We start from the raw sequence: 21,095 nt of genomic DNA on the forward strand, positions 1-21,095 counted from the left end.
GAATTTGATGCTATGCGTTTCATATTCGCATGAGAAGCTAGATTGCTTTGGGGCTAAATTATAGGCCAGAAAATAAGATCGAGCGAATATCACATTTACGAAATTATTTCTCCGCAACTGCGATTACTTACATGAATTCAAGCAAGTGACAGTTATAGAAAGTCTCAACAGTTAGTATTTGTTGGCAGAAAATGTTTTATATCAAACAATTTTTGTGACACCAAGCATGGAAACACGCAACTGAGCAATATCCGTAATTTGGGCTTTGTAAAGTACATTTTTGAATTCTTTTTTAGCTATTAAACAGCAAACGAGGAAATCTAAAGTTCATTCATAATATTTATTTCGTAGTTCAATGCAATTAAAATGATGCCCATTCTAAATATATATCTTAAATAAGTTAATTGATTTGATTTCTATTGTGCAACCTAACTCATTTCATATTAGTTGAGTAATATAAAATTAAAGTTAGTATTAATTATCGATTATGAAACTTAAAACAGTTGAAAATATCGCAAGCGATAGTGGTGACAACGTCTCGATGTACAAGCTATCGACAATGACACATTTCGGATTGGTAATAAATCTGTTCCCTTTAACAAGATTGTCGAGGAAATAAAATATTATCGATTAACGCTGATCTTAAAGAGCTTTTTTCAACCAATCCCGTCGCGATCATTGCCGTACTCATGCTTTCTTATATCATTGTATAATCAGCTCCAAGATTGCTTCCATGGATATTTGAGATACTATATGGGTATATTGTAACCCGATATTTTGTAGTAATTAAAAAATAAACTTGATTTATTTGAAATATTCTTAAACTAATTCAAGATTACAGTCGAAGACAATTATTTATAAATAGTTAGACTATTTTTAATAATTCGTACAGCTCATGGTTCCATCGAATGCGATATTCGCCGTGGCCAATGCGCAAAGGACCATAAATCTTTCGCAGAACCTTTCTCTCGAAAACTCGCAACGTCGACTCATCAGTTGTTGTCATCGTCCAAGCCTCTGTACCATATGGCAGGACGGGAATTAAGAGCGACTTATAGAGTTTGGCTTTTGTTCGTCGAGAGAGGACTTTACTTTTCAATTGCCTACTTAGTCCGAAGTAGCACCTGTTGGCAAGAGTTATCCTGCGTTAGATTTCCATGCTGACATTGTTGGTGGTGTTTATGCTGGTTCCCAAATATACGAAACTATCTACAACTTCAAAGTTATGACTGTCAACAGTGACGTGAGAGCCAAGTCGCGAGTGCGACGACTGTTTGTTTAATGACAGGAGATATTTCGTCTTGCCCAGACCCATTTGCCTTGCTTCCTTGTCCAGTCTGGAGAAAGCAGAACTAACGGCGCGGGTGTTGAGGCCGATGGTATCAATAGGATGGAGTCATGTGTAGAAGTTCACGAAAGTGAGGAAAGTTTTCTGATTGCCATTCATTTGGGAGTGGCCAGAAACAATTCTTTTACATATGGCTCAAGCAGCTCACGACTTCCGGTCCTAATCCAAGTATCCTTCGGGTAGCCAAAGTACAACCGTTTCAGGGCGAGCTAAAGCAAAAAGGCGAAACATCCCTTTCACAGGGTTGTGAATTCATTAGTAGTTCGGCTCGAAGTCCTCTGAGCTAGAAAAGGACTTTTTCATAATTAAATACTTAATAAAAAAAAGATTTCTTCTATAAAATAGCCAATGTAAACTTTTAAATTAATAATTAATTGCTAATGTGATGTCAAGAATTTATTAATCGAATAACGGTTGTATATGTTTGTATATATGGTATATAATTCGCAAAACACTCATTTCTGACGTAAAAATCAGTGAAATTATAATGTAAACAATGATAATTGTCAAAGGCATGCGATCGTGCGGCGCAGCGAAGACATATTAATAGCACACAATATATGATGAATAAATATATATTAGATAAAAAACAACAACAAAAAAGGGATGTTAGTCGAAATCACAAACTAATAAGAATCGATTGTCACATACACTCTCACACATACCTTCATATGTACATATGTATATAATTTGGCGCGCCGAAATCACCGCATTTCCGAGATTGATAATTTTACAAATTATTTGCACGTACACGCGGATTTATATGTATACATATGTACATAAGTGTGTATACTCGTATGTTCACAGATGCAGGCGGCAAATGTGATAGCGTGTCTGCTGCAGTGCTCAGCGGCCTTAGGAGGTACAGGTTGAGGAGTTTCGATGAAATCCCACCCACTACTTTCATTTCACATTTTCCGACTATATTTTTCTATTTACAGTTACGTATGCACTTTATAAGGTGGTATAAGGGTGCCGATCATGTTTAATAGTGGCGTAGTTTCACTTTCGACGAACACAAAGGCAATAAATTGTACAACGAAAACACAAGAGTAGGGAGAATTCATTAGAATGTTCCAACGAACGTAAGCGCCGCGTAGCTTTTCTGATGCGCTGACTCCGCGGCTAGTTCTATTTCAATCGCGGATCAGCAAAAACGGAGGTAAATATCGCAATCAAACTTCGGCAACCAATTGTATTGTCGTCAAGTTCACGTGTGACTTATGAGGTCTCCTTTATCGTCGCTCTTGCGGTTTTTGTTGTGATTATATTTTTCTTGTTTTTTAAATGCTTGCCATTACACTTGTGCACTGATTACAGAAATTCCGCGCCGCAGATGTTTTGTTTACCCGCGCGCGGCACTGACCAATGCAGATCAATGCTCTCCGCACGCTCCGCTTCGTGAAATGACGGCGTAGTGCCAGTGGTTGCGCGCATGGAAATATGGTTTTCACCTATAATTTTACACTTGTGCCACATTTTCTTCATCATTCTGAAAGATTCCTACTTTTTTGTTGATTTTCTTTGGTGGTGTGTGTGTGACGTGCGTATGTGGGGAAATACGATGCAAATGCCTGCAATCTCATGGGATGTGTAGCTAACTCAATAACAGTTCAGCGTTACTTTCGTTGAGCTGCGGTGGTTACTCGCGGTCGTACGTGTAACGGTTGTAGGCGTAGTGGACTTAAGTGATCCTGAAACAAAATAAAAATACTGATCCGTGCATGAATACGGTTGAGAATTATATTAATTTACTAATTAATATTAATTACTGCACTTAAGCACTTCGTTAATTGGGACGGTGAAAACTATGAGAAATAAGCGCATTTGTATGACGAAAACTGTGCTCGTTTTAGCTGCGTAAATAGTGTGAGTGAAATAAAAGCGGAATGGATATTTCATTTCATTTGTTGACCATGTCTCACAAAAAAATTTATCCACGTTGTGTCTGGGACAGAAAGTATGACTTCTTTGCGCAACAGAAGAGTTCCTAAAACGAGAGGATAAGTTTAAAGAGTATGACTGGGCGAATATTTAAGTAGCGCCATTTACGAACTCGTTTCAATATTAACTCATCACTTTCTCAGGACGTTTTGGCAAATATGTCGGTGCAGGGATTGAGAGGCTATTTTCCAAACATTACGTTTTGTTTTTAGTAAATATGGAAGTTTTTTTTTAATTTCACGAAATATTTGTTCATAATGCTGATATATGTTACTGTGCATGAATAAGCGTTTCTTTCTTTAAGCGATTGCTATGTTTGCAAGTATATTTTTGACTACCAAAAATTAATATGAATAAAAAAATAAAATAATTATTTAAGTTAACTCTCCACTTTCGCAGTTTTTGGCTTCTACGAATGAAAATGAAAATTTACACGAACAATGTTGTTTCTGATAATAACTGTAATATGGAAAACAAGTGCGTCTAAAATTAAAAAAGTCTGTTTTCTCCTCAGCGGCATGTAAGCCACTGTTTTTAAGTATACATATGTGGGATATTATGTATTAACATTTTTAAAACCTACCTCAAAAGTTATAGCACTTTGTAATTAAGAAGTTTAAAAATGTGCGAATTGGTGATTGTTGGTGTATATGTATGAGCTGAAACTTCGAGAGGCCACTCATACAGTATTTCGGTTTACGAAGGCTACACAATAAGCATATTGGGAAATTGCCGAATAAAGTGTTCATTTTGCGACTCTTAAAATCTATTATATTATTATTATATATAAATATCGCACGACAAAAAATATGTTATCCGGCACCCGGACCCGGAATAGTTCGTTTTGCTTCTTTGTTCAGAGGCGGCTGAAAGCATATAGAAAGCTCAAATTGAAAACCAATCTATTAATCTCGGTGGTAGAATAATTTCTTCTTTCCTTGTTTTCTGTATTTATAAGTATGTTTAAAATATTACGAACGGTAAAGCTGTTTGGTGACCTTGACGTGGGAAGATTCTAAGTCAATAACACATAAAAACAAACTTTTAATAAATTTAAGTATACTATAAAATTTAAGAATGGCTGCGAAAATAAACAATATGTATTATGCCATTAAGAGTTCTTTGAACTCATAATAAATCCAAAAGAGCCAAAAGCTCGCCAATTGCACACTTCAAATTTACAAACATTGACTCATAATTACAACAATTCTACAGTGCCGATTGATAAGCGCAACAGTTGCTGGACAGTGAATCGACATCGGAAATTATTTGGTGTAATAACAGCTTAGAGGCAGGGCTAACGGAGCGACAGCTGTGAAGTTGTGAGCACGCAAACGTATTGCTGAAGCGGTGTCAGAATTGTCTAACTGTACTTGCGCACAGTAGAAATGTTGGAGCTCGACAAAATCTTGGAGAAATGTGGCGACTGTCATCGCTTGCAGGCGATAATGCTGTTATTATTCTGCATCATCAATTTGCTTTCCGCACTGCACTACTACTCACAGACGATCATAAGTTTCGTGCCGAAATATTGGTGAGTCCAGCGACTAGCGACCACTAAACCACAGCTTTTGTTGTTGCTCAATTGATTTCATCGACAGGTGCATCGACGGCTATGCGAATCCGACGGACGCTTATGCGGTTGCCAGCGAGCAGACAGGCTCATCATGTCTGCCACATCGGTTTGCAGAGGGGGATGAAGCCGCGTTTCAGAATGTCACCGCAAATGTGTCGCACACGTGTCAGCAATTCGACTATGAGCTGTATATGGGCTATCAAAGCTTTACCAGCGAGCTGAATTGGATTTGTGAACGCGCTTGGCAGGCAACATTGGGGCAATCGATGTTTTTTGTTGGCTCAGTGGTGGGCAGCTTACTGTTTGGCTTTCTGGCAGATAGCTTGGGTGACTCAACAGTTTAATGGGCTTAGTGTTGCCATCTACAATTTTTTTTTCTTTCTATTTCTCACGGCAGGTCGACTTCCCATTTTGATCGCCGCCAATGTAGTGGCAATGGTTGGTAATTCCTTGACCATCTTTGGTACAACGCTTGCAACTTTTTCGTTATTTCGCTTTCTATCCGGTATGGCGACCGATAGCAACTTCGTTATGATGTATATTTTAGGTGAGTGTTTTAGGAGAAGCGGTAAGCACACATTTCTTATAACTCCTAAGAGCCGTCGGCACACTTCATAACTTAGGGACTTCTATATAATAGAAACTTACACGGTTTGTTGGGCACGACAATGACTCCAAAAATCTCGTTTGAGTAACTCTTAGTTCGAACAAGTCTGAAACTAAGAAATAATTTATTGAAATTAGCCTTTTTAGATACTTCAATAAAATCGAGTGCTTGAACCAATTACAACTCTAAAACAAAGAAAAAAATGTGATCGGTTTACAAAAAAAAAAATAAAATAACATGATTGAAAGTACTACAAAGGGTGTCAAAAAAATAAATTCAGTATGGTTTATGGGTGAAAATATTCTTAGGAGCGTAGCCAAGTGTAAACTTTAAATTTAAATGGAATAAAACAATGTATATAGCAGTGTAAAGGAAGAAGCAGATATTTCTAAAAAGAGTTGTGAACGCAAAAATATATTTATTAGTATCAGATGGTAGGTATTTGGGAAATCGGCAGAATTTATGACGATTCAAGTGTAGTTCTTGGTAGGATTACGCCCTTAAGAGAGGAAGATGTTTCACATGTTTACATTAGAGAGTTATTTGTAATTGTATATGATTAAAACTTCTTTTATAAATCTTTCCCAGTTATGGAGTACTTGCGTCCATCTCTACGCACTGTTGGGCTGAGCATCTGCATTGGTTGCTTTTACTGCCTCGGTTCAATGGCTGCACCGTGGATTGCTATTTTGCTGCATACGTGGCGCGGTTTCCTTATCGCTACCTCGACCCCCTTTGCCATTGTGCCGTTATTCTACTTCATTGTGCCCGAGAGTGTACAGTGGTTGATCTCCAAGCAAAAATACGACAAAGCCGTTGAGTGCCTGAAGCGTGTGGCGAAGATCAATGGACGTGCAGTGGAGGAATCCGTTTATACCGAATTCATAGATGAATGCAAGCGCAGACAGTTGCATACGAAATCTGGTCCGAATCTCTTTGGGCTATTTGCAACGCCACGCTTGCGACGCAACACGCTTATCTTGTTTTTTAAGTCGTAAGTGTTACACAATTGCCTTTTATGGCGAAGTATTGATTAACTTTCAATGTATTTATGGCTGCATGTACCAATGTTGTGACTATCACAGCATGGTCATCACTTTGTGTTACGACGCGGTGTCGCGGAATGTTCAAGGTCTCGGCATATCGCCATTTGTCATGTTCACATTGAGCGCCACGGCCATATTACCGGCCTGCATACTGTTGATCGTGCTGCAAGATCGCATCGGCCGCAAAGCGATGGCGTCCATGTCACTGCTGCTAAGTGGTATTTTTATATCGGTCACCGGTGCAATACTCTTCTGTACTGAGCGTAGTGGCGGCGAGAAGGGTGAGCCTCCAAATGAAATAATTTAATCACAACTTACTAATAAATGATTTGCATAATTTCGTAGATGTCGTATTGGTCGTGATATTGTCGGTTATAGGACGATTTGGTGTAACGGTTGCTTACAATTCTGGCGCGCAATATGCAACTGAGTTGATACCGACTTGCGTGCGCGGCCAAGGTGTAGCGGTGGTGCATGTCATGGGTTATGCGTTCACCTTCTTCAGTTCGTACATTTTGTACACACGTTCGATCTTTCAACCAATGCCGGAGATAATTTTGGGTCTACTTTCGTTGTTGGGTGCTGGATTGTGTTTACTGTTGCCTGAGACGCTCAATAGGTGAGTGAAGTAATTTGAAGTAAAAAAATTTCTTTAGCTAGAAAATATTAAAGACAGTTTTCTACACTAAATCGTCTATGATAAACTACACCGGAGACTAGGTTATAGGGCTTTCGAAATTCTACTGCCTCTACTTAAAAGATATTGCAGAGCTATTAAAATATTAGAAATACAATCAATTTCAACAAAATATGCCAAGAGCTGTAAAACTTGTTCTTATTTTTATCCTTTCTCCGATACTTAATTCTTTCAGTGCGCTCTCTTCACTTTGGAGGCCAGTTGCGTTGGTATTATTTTTATGCTTTTGCAACATGTTGAGTATAATATCTTGCTGGTATTTTTATGCTTTTGCAACATGTTGAGTATAATATCTAGTTTTGTTCATCTAACGGTTGAATGTATCACCTAAAACTAATCGAGATAGATATAGGGTTATATACTATATAAATGATCATGAATGAACTTTATATTAACAAATTCTTCAATCTAACGGTAAAAATTTGTGAGATTTAAGGTACATTTATTGAAATACTATGTTCTTTGTTGCAGAACCTTGCCCACTTCTCTGGAAGATGGAGAAAACTTTGGCAAAAACGAGCGTTGGTATAATTTCAGTTTCCTGGAGAAACGTACACAATCGGTTGATGTCTTGGCCGCGAACGCAGGATCGCAAAATATACGAGATAACACGGCGGCATATTTTTAAGACAAACCAATTGTTCTGTAACTAGTTCCTAAGTGTTAAAGTAATATTAAGCGTTAGTATGTTTACTAATAAACAGTAATAATATTAAAACCTTAAAACACAAAATATTTTTTATTATGAGCACATCTTTTTATATTTTCTTAACTATAAAGGCATTTCAAAATATAAAATATTTTAGGAATTGTACTCTTGACTAAAAATCAATAATAGCTTTATAGATTTTATCATTGCAGACATATGTAGCTATGTATGTATGTATATAAATCAGTTTCCATTATATGGCAAATACGATCACGTTGCTTACCACATTCCAACGTGAATATGCAGCCATCATCCATTTGCCTACATTTGTCGCCGTGATTGGCTGGACTGGCCACAAAAGTACGAAATTCACAACGGACACATGAGAATGAAGCTAATGGCGATTATTTGCTGGTAATACTCATGTATAGCATTCATTACCCACCTCTTGCAGTGTCTAGTGATCAACGAACATAACTTCTGTGAGTAGTGTTGCCGCCTGTAGAATACACATACATATATGTATATTTAGCCATATACCTTGCGTTATGATTTGAAAGTCTTCACGAATAAAATAAGTATTTACAACTTACAATTAAACAACAACAAATGATGTGCATAACTCAGAGAATTCGTACTTTACCGTGTCATAATATAATCTGCATACAATTTTTTCCGACATAATAGTTCCGCTGCATGGTTTTATTATTTCTCCATACAAACCTTTCCTAGTTGTAAGTAAATTATTTAATTCATAGAAGTCAAGCATTTTCAAATTTAAAGTTTTTAACTATAACTTAAACCTTTTAACTTTATTAAGAGACAATTTTTGACAATTGTGAGTACTATTTTATTAAGTTCCTTTATTTCATACTAACTTAAAATTAATAATACTATATCATATCAGCTTGTTAAATCCATTATAAAGAATAGACCCAATTTAAGTGCTCTAAGCGCTTCAGATTTCAGCGTATTGTATTGTATTTAATAATCTCTTAGCTTGGCTGTATGAAGTTTTTGAAAATTTGGAATACATATATGGTAGATATAAGCGACTCACGAAATAACTAGCATCGTCAATAAACGAAGTAAAAGCATTAATACGTCAGAAATTTAAAAACTATGGCAATCTTACCCATGAACATCTCCGACAATTTAAAGCAAAAGATTTTATATAAATTTCCCAAAGAAATCACTGCTAATAAATTAAACAGCCGAAAAGTGAAGCTGCACAGAGATCGAGACAATGCATAAAAAAACCGAAAATAAATAATTTGCATGGTAAAATGATGCGATGAGTCGGTAAGGCATTAGGTAATACCTTCAAACCAAATGAAGGCACTAATGTGCCGTAGAACTGACTGTTAACAGAAACTCACGTGTATTTGAGATAACGAACACCACACAAACGAACATACCGGTACACATATGTAGACGACGGCGGTACAGGTATGCTGCACACTTGGGTATTCTCTGAGTGCGAGCTTAGCCAAGTTGGCCTTTAAAAGAAGCGCCCACTACGAGCCATGTGAGCTGCGGCAGTCATTGCCTGCGAGCTCAACGTTGGCATCCGACAATGCCAGTGCCGGCTACAACAGGTTTTTGATTGGCTTTTTGCTCTTCTGCTTCGTCTATGATGCTTGCGCTTTTCTCAGCCGGCACTTGTGCTTGTCAGCTTTTGAGGAGTGTTACTGATCCGCCGTGGAGCTCGAGAAGGTGCAAGCGCCGCTGCATTGCCGCGGCGTTCGTGGATCAGTTCAAAGTGCCAACGCAATGCATTGCGCAGCGCAGTTCAGTTCCATTCGGCTCTGCAGCCAGTCGTATCGCGAGTTCTGATTTCAAATTCATTTTGACCTTTTTGCACTGCACTGCCATTTTAGCCAATTGCTTTTAAATAAATGAAGCTCAGTGCCTTGATTATTGCCGTTATTGTGATAATAGACAAACATACACAGTCACACCGTCACAAAGTGTGTTTATACATACATACGTATCTAGCCGATCTTTAACCGAATAGCAGTGTACTTGTATCTTCTTCAAACGATACTCGCAGCCATCCGCATTAACCGTTACTTGTAGCGCCTCCGTGATGGATGTTATTGGTACAATATGCCAGCAGCGAAACGTCACCACAACCAAAGCCATTAACCATAACAAAAAATGTTGCCTCATGTTTCCTCACTCTTTAGATGCCGCAGCTATGAGCCACTGATGTTCAAGTACTTTAATACCGCTGCACAGCATGCATGCACAAGTGTAATAAGTATTTATTGTTGTAGCGTCTTTTTGCAATTTCACATTGTTGTGATCTTGTTGTGGAGCCAATTTATTTGCATGTTAAGCATCTATGCAACATTTGAAAATATATGTACATATGTGTATGTGTGCAGGTAAATGGCTCAGTATAACTTTATTTTATTGCTGTATTATCGTTGTATTTACATTGCTTTTATTGTTTTAGCATGTTCTTGAAATGCTTTTTCTTTCTTATATGTTGCTCACTGAATCTTTGCTATGGGTTATGTGGTTGTTGTTGTTGTCGCGTCAATTCTGTTTTTCTTTCTTTCGTGTGAGCATTGAATTACGCTTTAACTGAAATGCTGCCACTTGTGACATCGCTTTTCGGCTATAAAAAGCAATAAATTTCGTTTGGAATTTATGTGGCATATACCGCCGACGAACTGATGTTGCTGTAACTGGAACCTTTGCAGAAAACAGCCATTCTTTTGCGAGTTAGCATGTGTCTTTCGCCACAAAACTATGCACGCATATACAAGTATGTACACATGAAGAATGGGTTTCGACAGGTATTTTGGTTTAATTATGAATGGAAAATAAAATCTATATGGTCATATCACTCCCAGAGGATTTTAGAATATAGACGTATACATATGTACATATATTTCTGTTATTAAAAAGCTGATTTTATAATTTAGCTAAGCTTTTCTTTCGATGCGTTGCATTTGATGGTTATACTCCATGGAGTGTACTATAAGCCATATTTGTCTCTGAAACACATCAAAACACTTAAATCAATGAAAAGCTTTTCGAGTCCTGCATTTTGCAATTTTTGCCTAAGAATTTTACTCACTCAGTTGTTGCGATTGCTCGCCCGTGAATAGGTTGGTCTTATGGAGGAGAAAGAGCGTACCACAAATCTTAAACTTGGAACAAAAGAATATAGTAATGATATGAATAGGTAGAACAATTGGAAAATTGACACCTTCCATATTTAGTTAAAGTCGCATATCTCAGTAATTACTCGCACAACTTAGAACTTCCGGATTCTCACTTCAGGGATGGGATCCACATATTGAAGGATCGTTGGAACAAGTGTATTAATGTCCAGGGAGATTATACTGAATAATAAAGTATATTTTGAATCACAAAATTGTGAAGAACAACTGTCTTATTGTAATATTTGCCACGGAGCGCTTATTTAACCCAAGTTGTCGTTTTGCCACTTTGCCAATATTATATAAATGCCACATTAAATGAATACTTTCAATACTTATTAAGCTGAAGAGTTTTGGATAATCCACAAAGTTGTTCATTGAATGTTCTCAACTGGCAATATGGAAAAATAACAATTCCAAAGTTAAATTTGCACGAAACAGCACCCACAAGACAACGGCAGAAGGGCTAGGCAAACGTCGGCAGATGCGAAATGACATCCCGTAATCGGACATGGTGGCAAAAGCTGGGAACCCTTTAACTAAGTTCACGGAAGAGTAACCTCTGCAAAAACTAAAAAATATAAAATCCGTCGGCGCATAAAAATGAATGAAAAGCTACAGACACCCTCAGAGCGTAATAAAAACATGAAAAAAACGAGATATGGGCTCAACACGCCGTCAGATGGCCGAATTACTTGTGCGCTGACGCTTTAAGTGCTAAGGTGTGGGTGGGTTGCGCAGGCGCTAGCAAATTTACCGTGTCTGGCGATTCGCTTTGCCGCGCCAGATGCGGCGGAGCGTTGCCACTAATCAACTGACATCGCGCCCCAAAGCAGGTCGTGGTGTGAGGCTTACATGGCTTTTGCTGATTCGCTTTACGTCACCAGTGTTGTTGCCATTGCTGACGATGTTGTTGTTGTTAGTGAGACATGATGCATGCGCAAAATTTGCCTAAATCGATTGTGGGATTTTCCAGCTCCCCAAGTGTATACTTCGGTGCTTTTGCTTTTTATTTTGACGTCTTCAATGTTTGGGTCCCTTAGCCGCACCTCACAAACGAGCAAAAAATATGTATATATTTACCATATATATTTAGATTCAACTTGCTGTGGTTTTGACTGCGCTCTTCCAATTATTTTCCACTTTTCCAAAAGCTGCCGCATTAAATTAGCGCATTGTTAGTATTGGACAATTTAACTTTGCTGCTGGCTAACCCAACTTTATTGCTGTATTCAATACAGGTACATTTGTATGCATTACATACACACAATTATACACATTATTTTTGTGTGCGAAAATAGTCCCCACTGATCTGCCGGTTGAATCTTTGCTTGCTGGCAGCAATCGTGGCGAGCCGCTTGAACCGTCCCAAGTCGAAGAAGTTGGATGCCGCACAACACACTACTAAACACGTTGTTAGTGTTGTTGCCATTGTCAATGCTATTGTTGCTATAACTGCTTTTTTGCAAACAATCGTGTTGTCGCTTTTGTTGGTTATGCTTATACTGTGCGCGCACTGATATCTGTCGCTCCTCGGCCACCGCCACCGCCACTGCCACTGCACCCGCACCCAGAAATCTTTAATGTGAGCAGCGGTACTTGCAATATAAAAGTCAAGAACTATTTGCCTCGCTTCACAGTTATTGAATTTCAAGCGCCGCATCCGCTTGCCGCTTCGGTTGTTCGGGCTCACCACTAACTGTCGTTCGATTCGGTTGGCCATATGTAATTGATCAAGCATAGTTTGGAAATAATCGATACAACTGTTGTGTATGCAAACTCCCTCGTCCTGGAATATAAAGTATCTAATTTGTTTAGCGCGTCTTGAGCGCGTTTTACCAACGACTTTGGAAAGGACTCGCATATAAGAACTCCAGAAAAAAGTGGTAGCAGGATGTTGATGTTAAAGGTGTGAATAATTTAAAAATTTGTTTATTCAATAGTGAAATTACTGTTCTAAAAAGAAGCCCAATGTGATCATGTGTGTTGTCTTGACTTTTCATGTGCTCTCTTAATAATTTTATAAGGATACCTTTATGTGTTCCAGAACAGTCATCCATTAAAGCTCAAGGACTCATTAAAAACCATAACACAATCCTTAATCCTTTGTGTTGAAATGTATTTCTACTTGACGATTTCAAAGTGTGAAACATTATACAAATAGCGATTCCAAACAATTAATTAATATAACAGGGCTTGTGTGTCAGGTATATATTATATAAAAGCGGTCTTTCAGAACGGCAGCATCTCTTCATAATCTCGGGAAGAGTATTAAGCAATACAACAGACGGCGCTTTTGCTACGTATTGCCTATACTACGCTCATATGTCTTCGATTTAAATTGAAACAAAAGCTAATTTCAGCCTGGTCCATTACTCAAATCTATAGTAAAATATTAATAGAGATGCGATCCCTTACTCCCTAAATCTCGTATACTCGCATACTTCCGATATCATTAATGACACTTTTTCGCTCTAATTTACTGTTTAATCGAAATATCAGCTGAAAGGGTATTTTTGTCTCTTGGATTTAAAACAGCATAACAACACAGAAACAGGTGTGGTGAGACCGAGTCCGTTAATAAGCGGTCATAGAGCTTGTCGAATAAAGTATCGAATATTCCAGGTGCGACACCTGAGTCCTGTTTAAGCTCAGGACGGAACTAAAAAATTTTCATCATAATCTTTTGAAGCTTCCTGATAACTTGAGTCTCATTTTCAGCAGTCATCAATCCAAAAAGGGCACTTAGCCAAAACTTCTGAGGAGGATCCGATCCTCATATGCAGCAGTCTGATTGTTAAAACAAACTGCCGAAAAGAAAAGGAGCTTCGTTAGAAAATACCAGTTTTCCGTCCTTCTATTTTCTATATTATTTGTATTATAATTTCTATGTCCAAAAACACAAGAATGGGTTTTGTTATTTATGTCAACGTTTTTCCAGCGAGAGGAGAATACTGTTATTGTCAATAATACATAATAGAAGAGAAAACATACAATGACCATGTCCCAACAATTTTCGTGCTCAACTTAGCCCCTTTTACAATTAAGAATTTAAGTCATGAAATTATTTTTAGATACTCTTTATGACAACTGTATTTGCATTATCCGAATGCGGAGTTATTGGTCCATATGCAGGTCATTACGGACCCCATGGTCTTGATGGTCCGCGACCGTTGCACTATGCCACCTACGCTGGTCCACATGGAGGAGCTGCAGTTCCTGTGCCATATGTAGCCCCGGGTAAGTAAAATTTTTTTTTGTTTTGGAAGTCATATATTTGACAGAATTTGATTATTCACATTTTCCTTGATTATTTACTTCTCCTTAGCCCCGAAACCGGCTGCTCCCGAGCCATATGACCCTGCACCGAAATATTCTTTCGGCTATGACATTCAAGATGGTTACACTGGCGATTTGAAGAGCCAACATGAAACTCGTCATGGCGACGTTGTCAAGGGCAGCTATTCTGTAGTTGATCCGGATGGCACGAAACGTACAGTTGATTACACCGCTGATCCGCATAACGGTTTCAATGCTGTAGTTCGCAAAGAACCTATTGCATATAAGACCGCACCCATTGCACCGGCACCAATTGGCCCGGCAGTACCTGTCAAGGCACCGGCACTTTCATATCCCTTAGCACTGGCTCCACTAGCGCATGGCCCCGCACCACTCCCGGTACCCGTACCCGCTCCAGTGCCTGCCGCGCCTGCTGGACCCCACTACGCTGCAGCCTATCCAGCATTGGCACACAGTAGTGCTTACGCCAGTTATCCACTCGCCGCTGATCCACATCACGGCCACTATTATCCACACTAAGATTGACGAGCTCAAGGCGACTACTTCGGATTATAGCTCTATTACTATGACTTGCTCTTTGAATATTACATTTATCGACATATTTTCCTGCTTGCATCTATCAGCTACCTCCTATATCTTTTTATAATATATTTGCATAATCATTTACATAATTACTCACATATCCCAACATATATGACGTATGGGTTATAAATATTTGTATTTTTGCGCATCGGTTTTATTGCTTTTGATTGCTATTCATTTTATTAACTTAGTTTTTATTCTGGCACACTTAAAGTATTTTAAATAATCATATACACATATCATATATAATAGAGATATAAACGTGAATAACGGTTCATTCAGTAAAGTAATTATATACCTATAAATATACATACTATTACCCTGAGTATAGAAGGAAAGGCGTACTTACATTTACTTTATACATTACTCTCTCACTCTCTTAATATTGCTCTCTTGTGTATTTTCAATTACAATGTTAGCAGTATGATTACATAATTAGAATTAAATTCGTAACGTGTGTGTTGTTGTTTTCTAAGCATTAGATTCTAATTTTTTACAAACTTGTTTTTCAAACATATTTACATACATACATACAAATAAATATTACAGGTACAACATATACATATTTATATGTATAGGAAGGATAATAACTGTGTTTTATTGCAGAAAGGGCTTCAGTGCGAATATTTTATTTATCAAAACCAGATTCTTGGTTAGATCTAACAGGTGGGCTGAGGACTTCGCATCGTTTTGAAGAAAACCGTTTATTTTAGTGAAATATATTATTTAATTATTCAACATAGTTGTTTCGAGGACGACACACCAATAATAGCGACCTTAAACAAACCTTCCATATTATTTATATAATAAAAGACATAAGGGAATATATACATTTTTAAAATGTTGAATTGAGTCTAACCACATTTTAAGAAAAGAGTAAGCCTTATGACCTTCTTCGTTCTCGTGACAGTCAGGTCAATAATAGTAGGTAATTGGAACGGACCCGATAATTGTCAAACCGGCAGCATCCCTCCAAATTACTTTAAGAATTTTTTCTGCCACTACAACAACAACAACAAATTATAAACTTTTAGAATACCAAATACTTTTAGAGTATATTAAGTTTTTGTCCATATGGTAGTTTTAAAGATTTTATTCAAATTAGTACATAATTTTGAAATCTGTGCAAACTATATTTGATCACTTAACGAAAGTGCTCGCCGTTTTCTGTTTCGCACTAGGGTTCTCTGTTTTCACCCGCTCTAATAAGGCTCTTTAAATTCAACTTATTATGCAGCTAACAGATTTTCCACTTCTGAGACGGATATCCAGGGCAAAAAGACACTTTTATAGAGACACACAGCCACACACTCGCTCGGCCGCTGGTTGCATAAATGGCATGCATGTCTTCTGTCACATTGCCGGGTATTATTCTAGGTACAATATTGTACAGCGATTATGTATTCAATGCAGGTCAATTTTGTAGTTTGAAATTTGCAACGAGTTAACAGTGTCTTTGGTTTAATGAAATACACAAATTGTACGCATCGCTGGGCTTTTGAATTGGAAACTGTCAAGTTTTCCTTCTTTCCCTTTATTGAGGATGTTATGCTATTTTTTATTTATCCTTAAAACATATTTACATACATCTGTTGTACATGCATCTGTTGGCCAGCTGCTGACCAGTTTCAGGATATATAAGTAGGTGAGTTTTGGTCAGCGTCCTTTCAGTCATCGCCAGTATTACGGCAGTAATATTCACTAAGAAGGTGCTGTGATTTAAGGATTGAATACTTTTGTTTGAAATCTTGTTCGGAACACTTTTAACCAGTGTTTCTATGAGTGCACTTGACAATAGATGAGAGTGGAAATGAATTATAAATTACACTCTTTTATAATATTATTGTGTAAGTAATACTGTGAGTGTTTATAAAATTCATGAAAATAGTATGTAATATTTCCATGCCGAGTCGCCTCACTAATTTGCTAATGAAAAAATGTGTTAAGAAAAACACAAATTTATCAGCTCAACTACAAAGGGAGGAAGGTTCCGGAGTTGGTGAGAGAGAGTTCAGCATCAGTAACAAATTCTTGAATTGCAATATGAAATACGGACAAACGACTTGGACTAACGCAAAATAAGTAGTAAGAAATTGCTTCTTTAGTTGATATCAATCAAAATCACCAGCCTTGGGGATACCTACGAGTATATGTTGGTTTTTATTAAAAATGTAAAATTCACCTTTGATTGATGGTCACGAATTATAATTCTCCGTAATATTATATATGAAACCGGATTAATTTAGGTCACCTCTATACTATATGTGTGTATATCTCATACAATTATAATATTGCTAATTAAATTGCTTATGAATTACATATCATACAGGCATTCTCATTTTCAATTTGCACAAACCAATGACGACATGCGCCATGTATTCTAAATACTTCAATATGCCGATGGAGGATCCGTTCTATGATCTGGAACCAAATGCGCTTTTCGAAAGCAAGCGTTCGATGACCTGTGATTCGTGCGGCAACGAGTGCACGAATGCTTGTGGCACGAAGAATTTTCGGTAAGTAACAGGAGTATCGGTATATTCGTATGTAATTAAAAAATTTAGGAGTTGAAAAATAATTCACATCTTTTAGCACCTGTTGTTTCAATTATTTGCGTAAGCGAAACGACCCCAACGCCATGAAATCGTTCAGTAATAAGCGTCTCATCGACTTTATACTTCTACAAGGTCGCGCCGCAATGTACACCTTGGATGAACATAACAACAGCGGTGGAAGAGTTAAGAATGCTGATGGCGCAGGCTTGGATTCAGACGAGAAGACTTATGATTCCACTGGCAGCAGAAGACGAATGGGCGGAGGCACAACTTTTCCACACAGAGTTGAGTAAAGTGGTTTCCAGTATGGACGATGTTACATTTTGAGACTCTGAAACTCTCATTTCTGGCTGGTCTGAAAGGACCAGCTCAAAAATATCTGCTGCTTGAAATGTTGTTTTTATAAGGAATAAATAGCAATTGCTTTCTAAAAAGCTTGATTTAAGTGATGTTTTATGTGCTTATTTCATTTCAGTTGTATTTCGCAAGACAAGAAAAAAGTAATTTGTTTACCTAGTGAGGAACAGCTACAAAAACGCAAATTTACTAAATAAAAAGTAAAAGGCTGCCTTAAATACCACTAGCTAGTCTAGGGAACCGGGATCCGTTCCCGTTTCAATCGAATGGCCATTTGCCTTGTACAGAGACATTGGAAATCAGAGGGACAATTATTTTCTGAGCATTAGCAGTCAAGTTGTCCAAACGTTTTATCTAGCAAGAATGTATGCGATAAGTTGGTAGCTTTGTATTACACACTCTTCAGAGTCATTTATCATCAGCACCAACCTGGTGTTTCCTTGCCCTTTACTGACTCTTCTCTTTTACCTAATATTCATTATCGAGGTTGCTTTGTAGCAAGGAAATAGATAGATTTGGCTGTGATTATTCTGTATTCATATTTCATGCCCTATTCAAAATCTATTTCTACACATAATTGTGTATGTTACTTATATTGGCGTTATCGTAGTTAAATACTGCCGGAGGCTTAAATCTCCACAAAGTTTATTCACCATTTTGACCATTAAGACAAACTCTTTCGTTTTCTGATTTTGTATCAATTGCATTGTTTTATTTATTTTCGTATTTTTTTATGGTTTTTAAGTTGCAGTTCCTTTAAATATTTTGATAAATATAATAAGCTAGACTGATAATCCGAAAATTAGGGAAAAATCAGAGATTCCTAAAATTATTGTTAGAATAAAGAAAATATTGAAGTGAGAGAGAGGAATTACTTGAGTACTTTTTAGCAGATAAAGAGAAGTGGTCGTGGACATGAACTATACAATGTCTAAACTTATACCATAAAAAACTTCACCTTTCTTTCATTTGGTACTTCACTTCTTCACAACTCTCTTCTGCTAAACCGTTGCTTGTCGTTTTTCGATTTTTTTGTTTTTTTTTTTTCATTTTTCTTATGTCTCGTTGCAGATTGACGTTTTATAATACGCCCCTTAAGTATCGTCATTCAAGTTGTTTAATTAAATATTGACCCACCGTAGGAGCACGTATAGCCAAGCATCAGAGTTGTTGTTTTTATGATTATTGTACTTTCGGTTCCATATCTGGGCCACATTCTTATGCCGCCGACTCGCTGATTTCCGCCGTCGCTTGCGTGCGTACTTCGGAGGCCATGTCGTCTTTGCCGCAGGCGAGACAAGGGATTTTCTCGCGCAATACTTGTCGATATTTAGGGTGACTAAGGGATAGGGATATTTACATAAGTATTAGTTAAAGGAGAAATGGTGGAATATCATTTTATTTTGGAACAAAGGCGCAATTTACCTGAGACCATAGACTATTGGATTGCATACTGAATTTGCTTTCGCAAATACCGAACCACAAATTGTGCTCAGCGGTGAAAGATTCATCGAACCGAAAATACCCGCATAGTTGATTATCGTATATGGGGTCCAGGCGAGGAACCACAGCGATATTGTCACCAATGCCACTTTAGCCAATTTAATTTCAATCGATTTGCCTTTATCTGCTTCGCTATTACGCAATGAGGCGACATTCATTTTTTTAGCTTGATCACGCATAGCTTTCTCGTGAGCCCAGACAGCCTTTAGTTAGAATGAAAAGTAAGAATAATTTTGTATGTAAGAAATTGAATACGAAATAAGAGACAATGTTAACTTGCTTTTGATTATGATGTATTGTAAAAAAGATGAGAAGAAAAGTCTACTTACTTTCATGATGTGGTAATATGAAAAGATAATGGTCGTCAATGGCGTAGCATATACCCATAATGAGTACACAATGATGTACGAACGATTAAACCAGTCTTTAGCAAAGTAGTCTGTACCGCATGCGGTCATATTACCCTCAGGTACATAACGATTCCAGCCGACCATCGGCAGTATGGCCCAGGTGCCGCAAATGCACCATACAAAAATTAAGCGTACAACAGCCACGGTCGTGGTGAGTGGTTTGCGAGACAGACCCTTCACGATCACGCAGTAGCGATCATATGCAATCAACGTCATTGACCAAATGGACACACAACCAAAAAGCGAACCGGCCAAACCGTATAATTCGCAAAGGAATGGTCCCATAATCCAAGTACCGTAGAAACCATTCAACACCACTGGTGGAAACATAGTGAACATCATCATAAAATCGGAAAAGGCTAAATTAACCACAAAAATATTTGATGGTGTACGTAGTGAACGTGTCGAGGTGAATATATACATGACAATGAAATTGCCCGACAGCGACATTACACCCAGAACGGTGATGATAAAGCCAATGATCTGGAACCAAATCTGCTCCATCGGTTGCCATTTATACCAGTAGGGATCGACCATGTGGTAAATGTCTGCAGGAACACTATCGGCCAGACTAATGTTGCGCCCATCGCGTAGATACTGAAAGCCAGCCGGCTGTGGCAGGCTCAGAGCCTTCGTGTAATCCATTGTTTTTCCAGGAAGAGTTTGTGTGTTTTGGCTTAGCTTAGACACTCTCTTGGTAGATTCCACACACACAAAAGCGAAAAACTATATTGGATGATTGGTTGGACGACGTTCGAAGAAGTTAGTTTTGAAGAAATAATTTTATAGAATCTATTTTGGTGCTCCCATAGCTCCGTAGCAACGACTAGGTTGACCGTTGGCAATGAGCGAACGCCTTCGCACTTATACTTGTCGCACTGCTATGTGTACGCTCCTCGGCGGTCTAAGGCTTTTATAACTGTGACTGACATGACTATTGAGCGCCTAAAGTCGTTGCGTTGATCCAATTAGTGTCGTTCAATTTTCGGCGATCGATTGCCAATGCGCAGTTCAAAAGTCGGATTAATGCGCACACACACACAAACATGTGCATGCAAGGAAGTGGTTTCTTATACGCCGTGGCACTAAGTTCTTGTCGTCGTGCGGTTGAGAAGGTCAAGTTCGTTGAAACTATGGTAGTATGAAATGTTGTTACTAGCAAAATTAGTGTTCTTACACTTAAGAAAAGCAACTTACAGCGATTGCAAGAAATTTGTGAAATTGGATTAAGGCAATTGCTTTTCACATGAATCAAATGTGGAAAGTGAATTGTTAAAAGTAAATAAAACTGTTGGATTAATCGCTATTCTATTTAAAATAAATAAATTAACTCGTGTCTGTGCAT

The 21,095-nt window shown here is 37.9% G+C and overlaps 4 protein-coding genes across 6 annotated transcripts; 3 read left to right on the plus strand and 1 right to left on the minus strand.

Annotated features, from left to right (window-relative positions):
• Positions 1-2,351: 2,351 nt before the first annotated feature.
• On the plus strand, positions 2,352-7,951 carry LOC120782491 (organic cation transporter protein). 3 transcript variants are annotated; one of them, XR_005706263.1, is made up of 10 exons: positions 2,352-2,510; positions 4,508-4,826; positions 4,894-5,195; positions 5,266-5,415; positions 6,064-6,469; positions 6,561-6,802; positions 6,867-7,140; positions 7,394-7,451; positions 7,496-7,632; positions 7,690-7,781. XR_005706263.1 is itself a non-coding variant. In XM_040114793.1 (8 exons), exons 2-8 carry the CDS (start codon positions 4,681-4,683, stop codon positions 7,844-7,846), a joined length of 1,677 nt encoding a protein of 558 aa, XP_039970727.1. In that variant the 5' UTR covers positions 2,355-2,510; positions 4,508-4,680; the 3' UTR covers positions 7,847-7,951. The 3 variants fall into 3 exon arrangements, 2 of the variants coding, with proteins under 2 accessions (XP_039970727.1, XP_039970728.1); XM_040114793.1 differs by lacking the exons at positions 7,394-7,451; positions 7,496-7,632 and having other exon boundaries at positions 2,355-2,510; positions 7,690-7,951; XM_040114794.1 differs by lacking the exons at positions 2,352-2,510; positions 7,394-7,451; positions 7,496-7,632 and adding an exon at positions 2,590-3,217 and having other exon boundaries at positions 7,690-7,951.
• Positions 7,952-12,877: 4,926 nt separating this feature from the next.
• On the plus strand, positions 12,878-15,342 carry LOC120782797 (larval cuticle protein A3A). The gene is made up of 3 exons (XM_040115274.1): positions 12,878-12,952; positions 14,118-14,283; positions 14,372-15,342. Exons 1-3 carry the CDS (start codon positions 12,938-12,940, stop codon positions 14,860-14,862), a joined length of 672 nt encoding a protein of 223 aa, XP_039971208.1. The 5' UTR covers positions 12,878-12,937; the 3' UTR covers positions 14,863-15,342.
• Positions 15,343-16,606: 1,264 nt separating this feature from the next.
• Positions 16,607-17,930, plus strand: LOC120782798. The gene is made up of 3 exons (XM_040115275.1): positions 16,607-16,772; positions 17,255-17,441; positions 17,518-17,930. Exons 1-3 carry the CDS (start codon positions 16,724-16,726, stop codon positions 17,771-17,773), a joined length of 492 nt encoding a protein of 163 aa, XP_039971209.1. The 5' UTR covers positions 16,607-16,723; the 3' UTR covers positions 17,774-17,930.
• Positions 17,931-18,888: 958 nt separating this feature from the next.
• On the minus strand, positions 18,889-20,645 carry LOC120782796 (opsin Rh6). Its single transcript, XM_040115272.1, has 3 exons — positions 19,670-20,645; positions 19,263-19,543; positions 18,889-19,176 (listed from the first exon to the last, which is right to left on the minus strand). Exons 1-3 carry the CDS (start codon positions 20,393-20,395, stop codon positions 19,056-19,058), a joined length of 1,128 nt encoding a protein of 375 aa, XP_039971206.1. The 5' UTR covers positions 20,396-20,645; the 3' UTR covers positions 18,889-19,055.
• Positions 20,646-21,095: the final 450 nt, after the last annotated feature.

Source organism: Bactrocera tryoni, chromosome 1 (assembly GCF_016617805.1).
Source record: "Bactrocera tryoni isolate S06 chromosome 1, CSIRO_BtryS06_freeze2, whole genome shotgun sequence".
NCBI classification, from domain to species: domain Eukaryota; kingdom Metazoa; phylum Arthropoda; class Insecta; order Diptera; family Tephritidae; genus Bactrocera; species Bactrocera tryoni.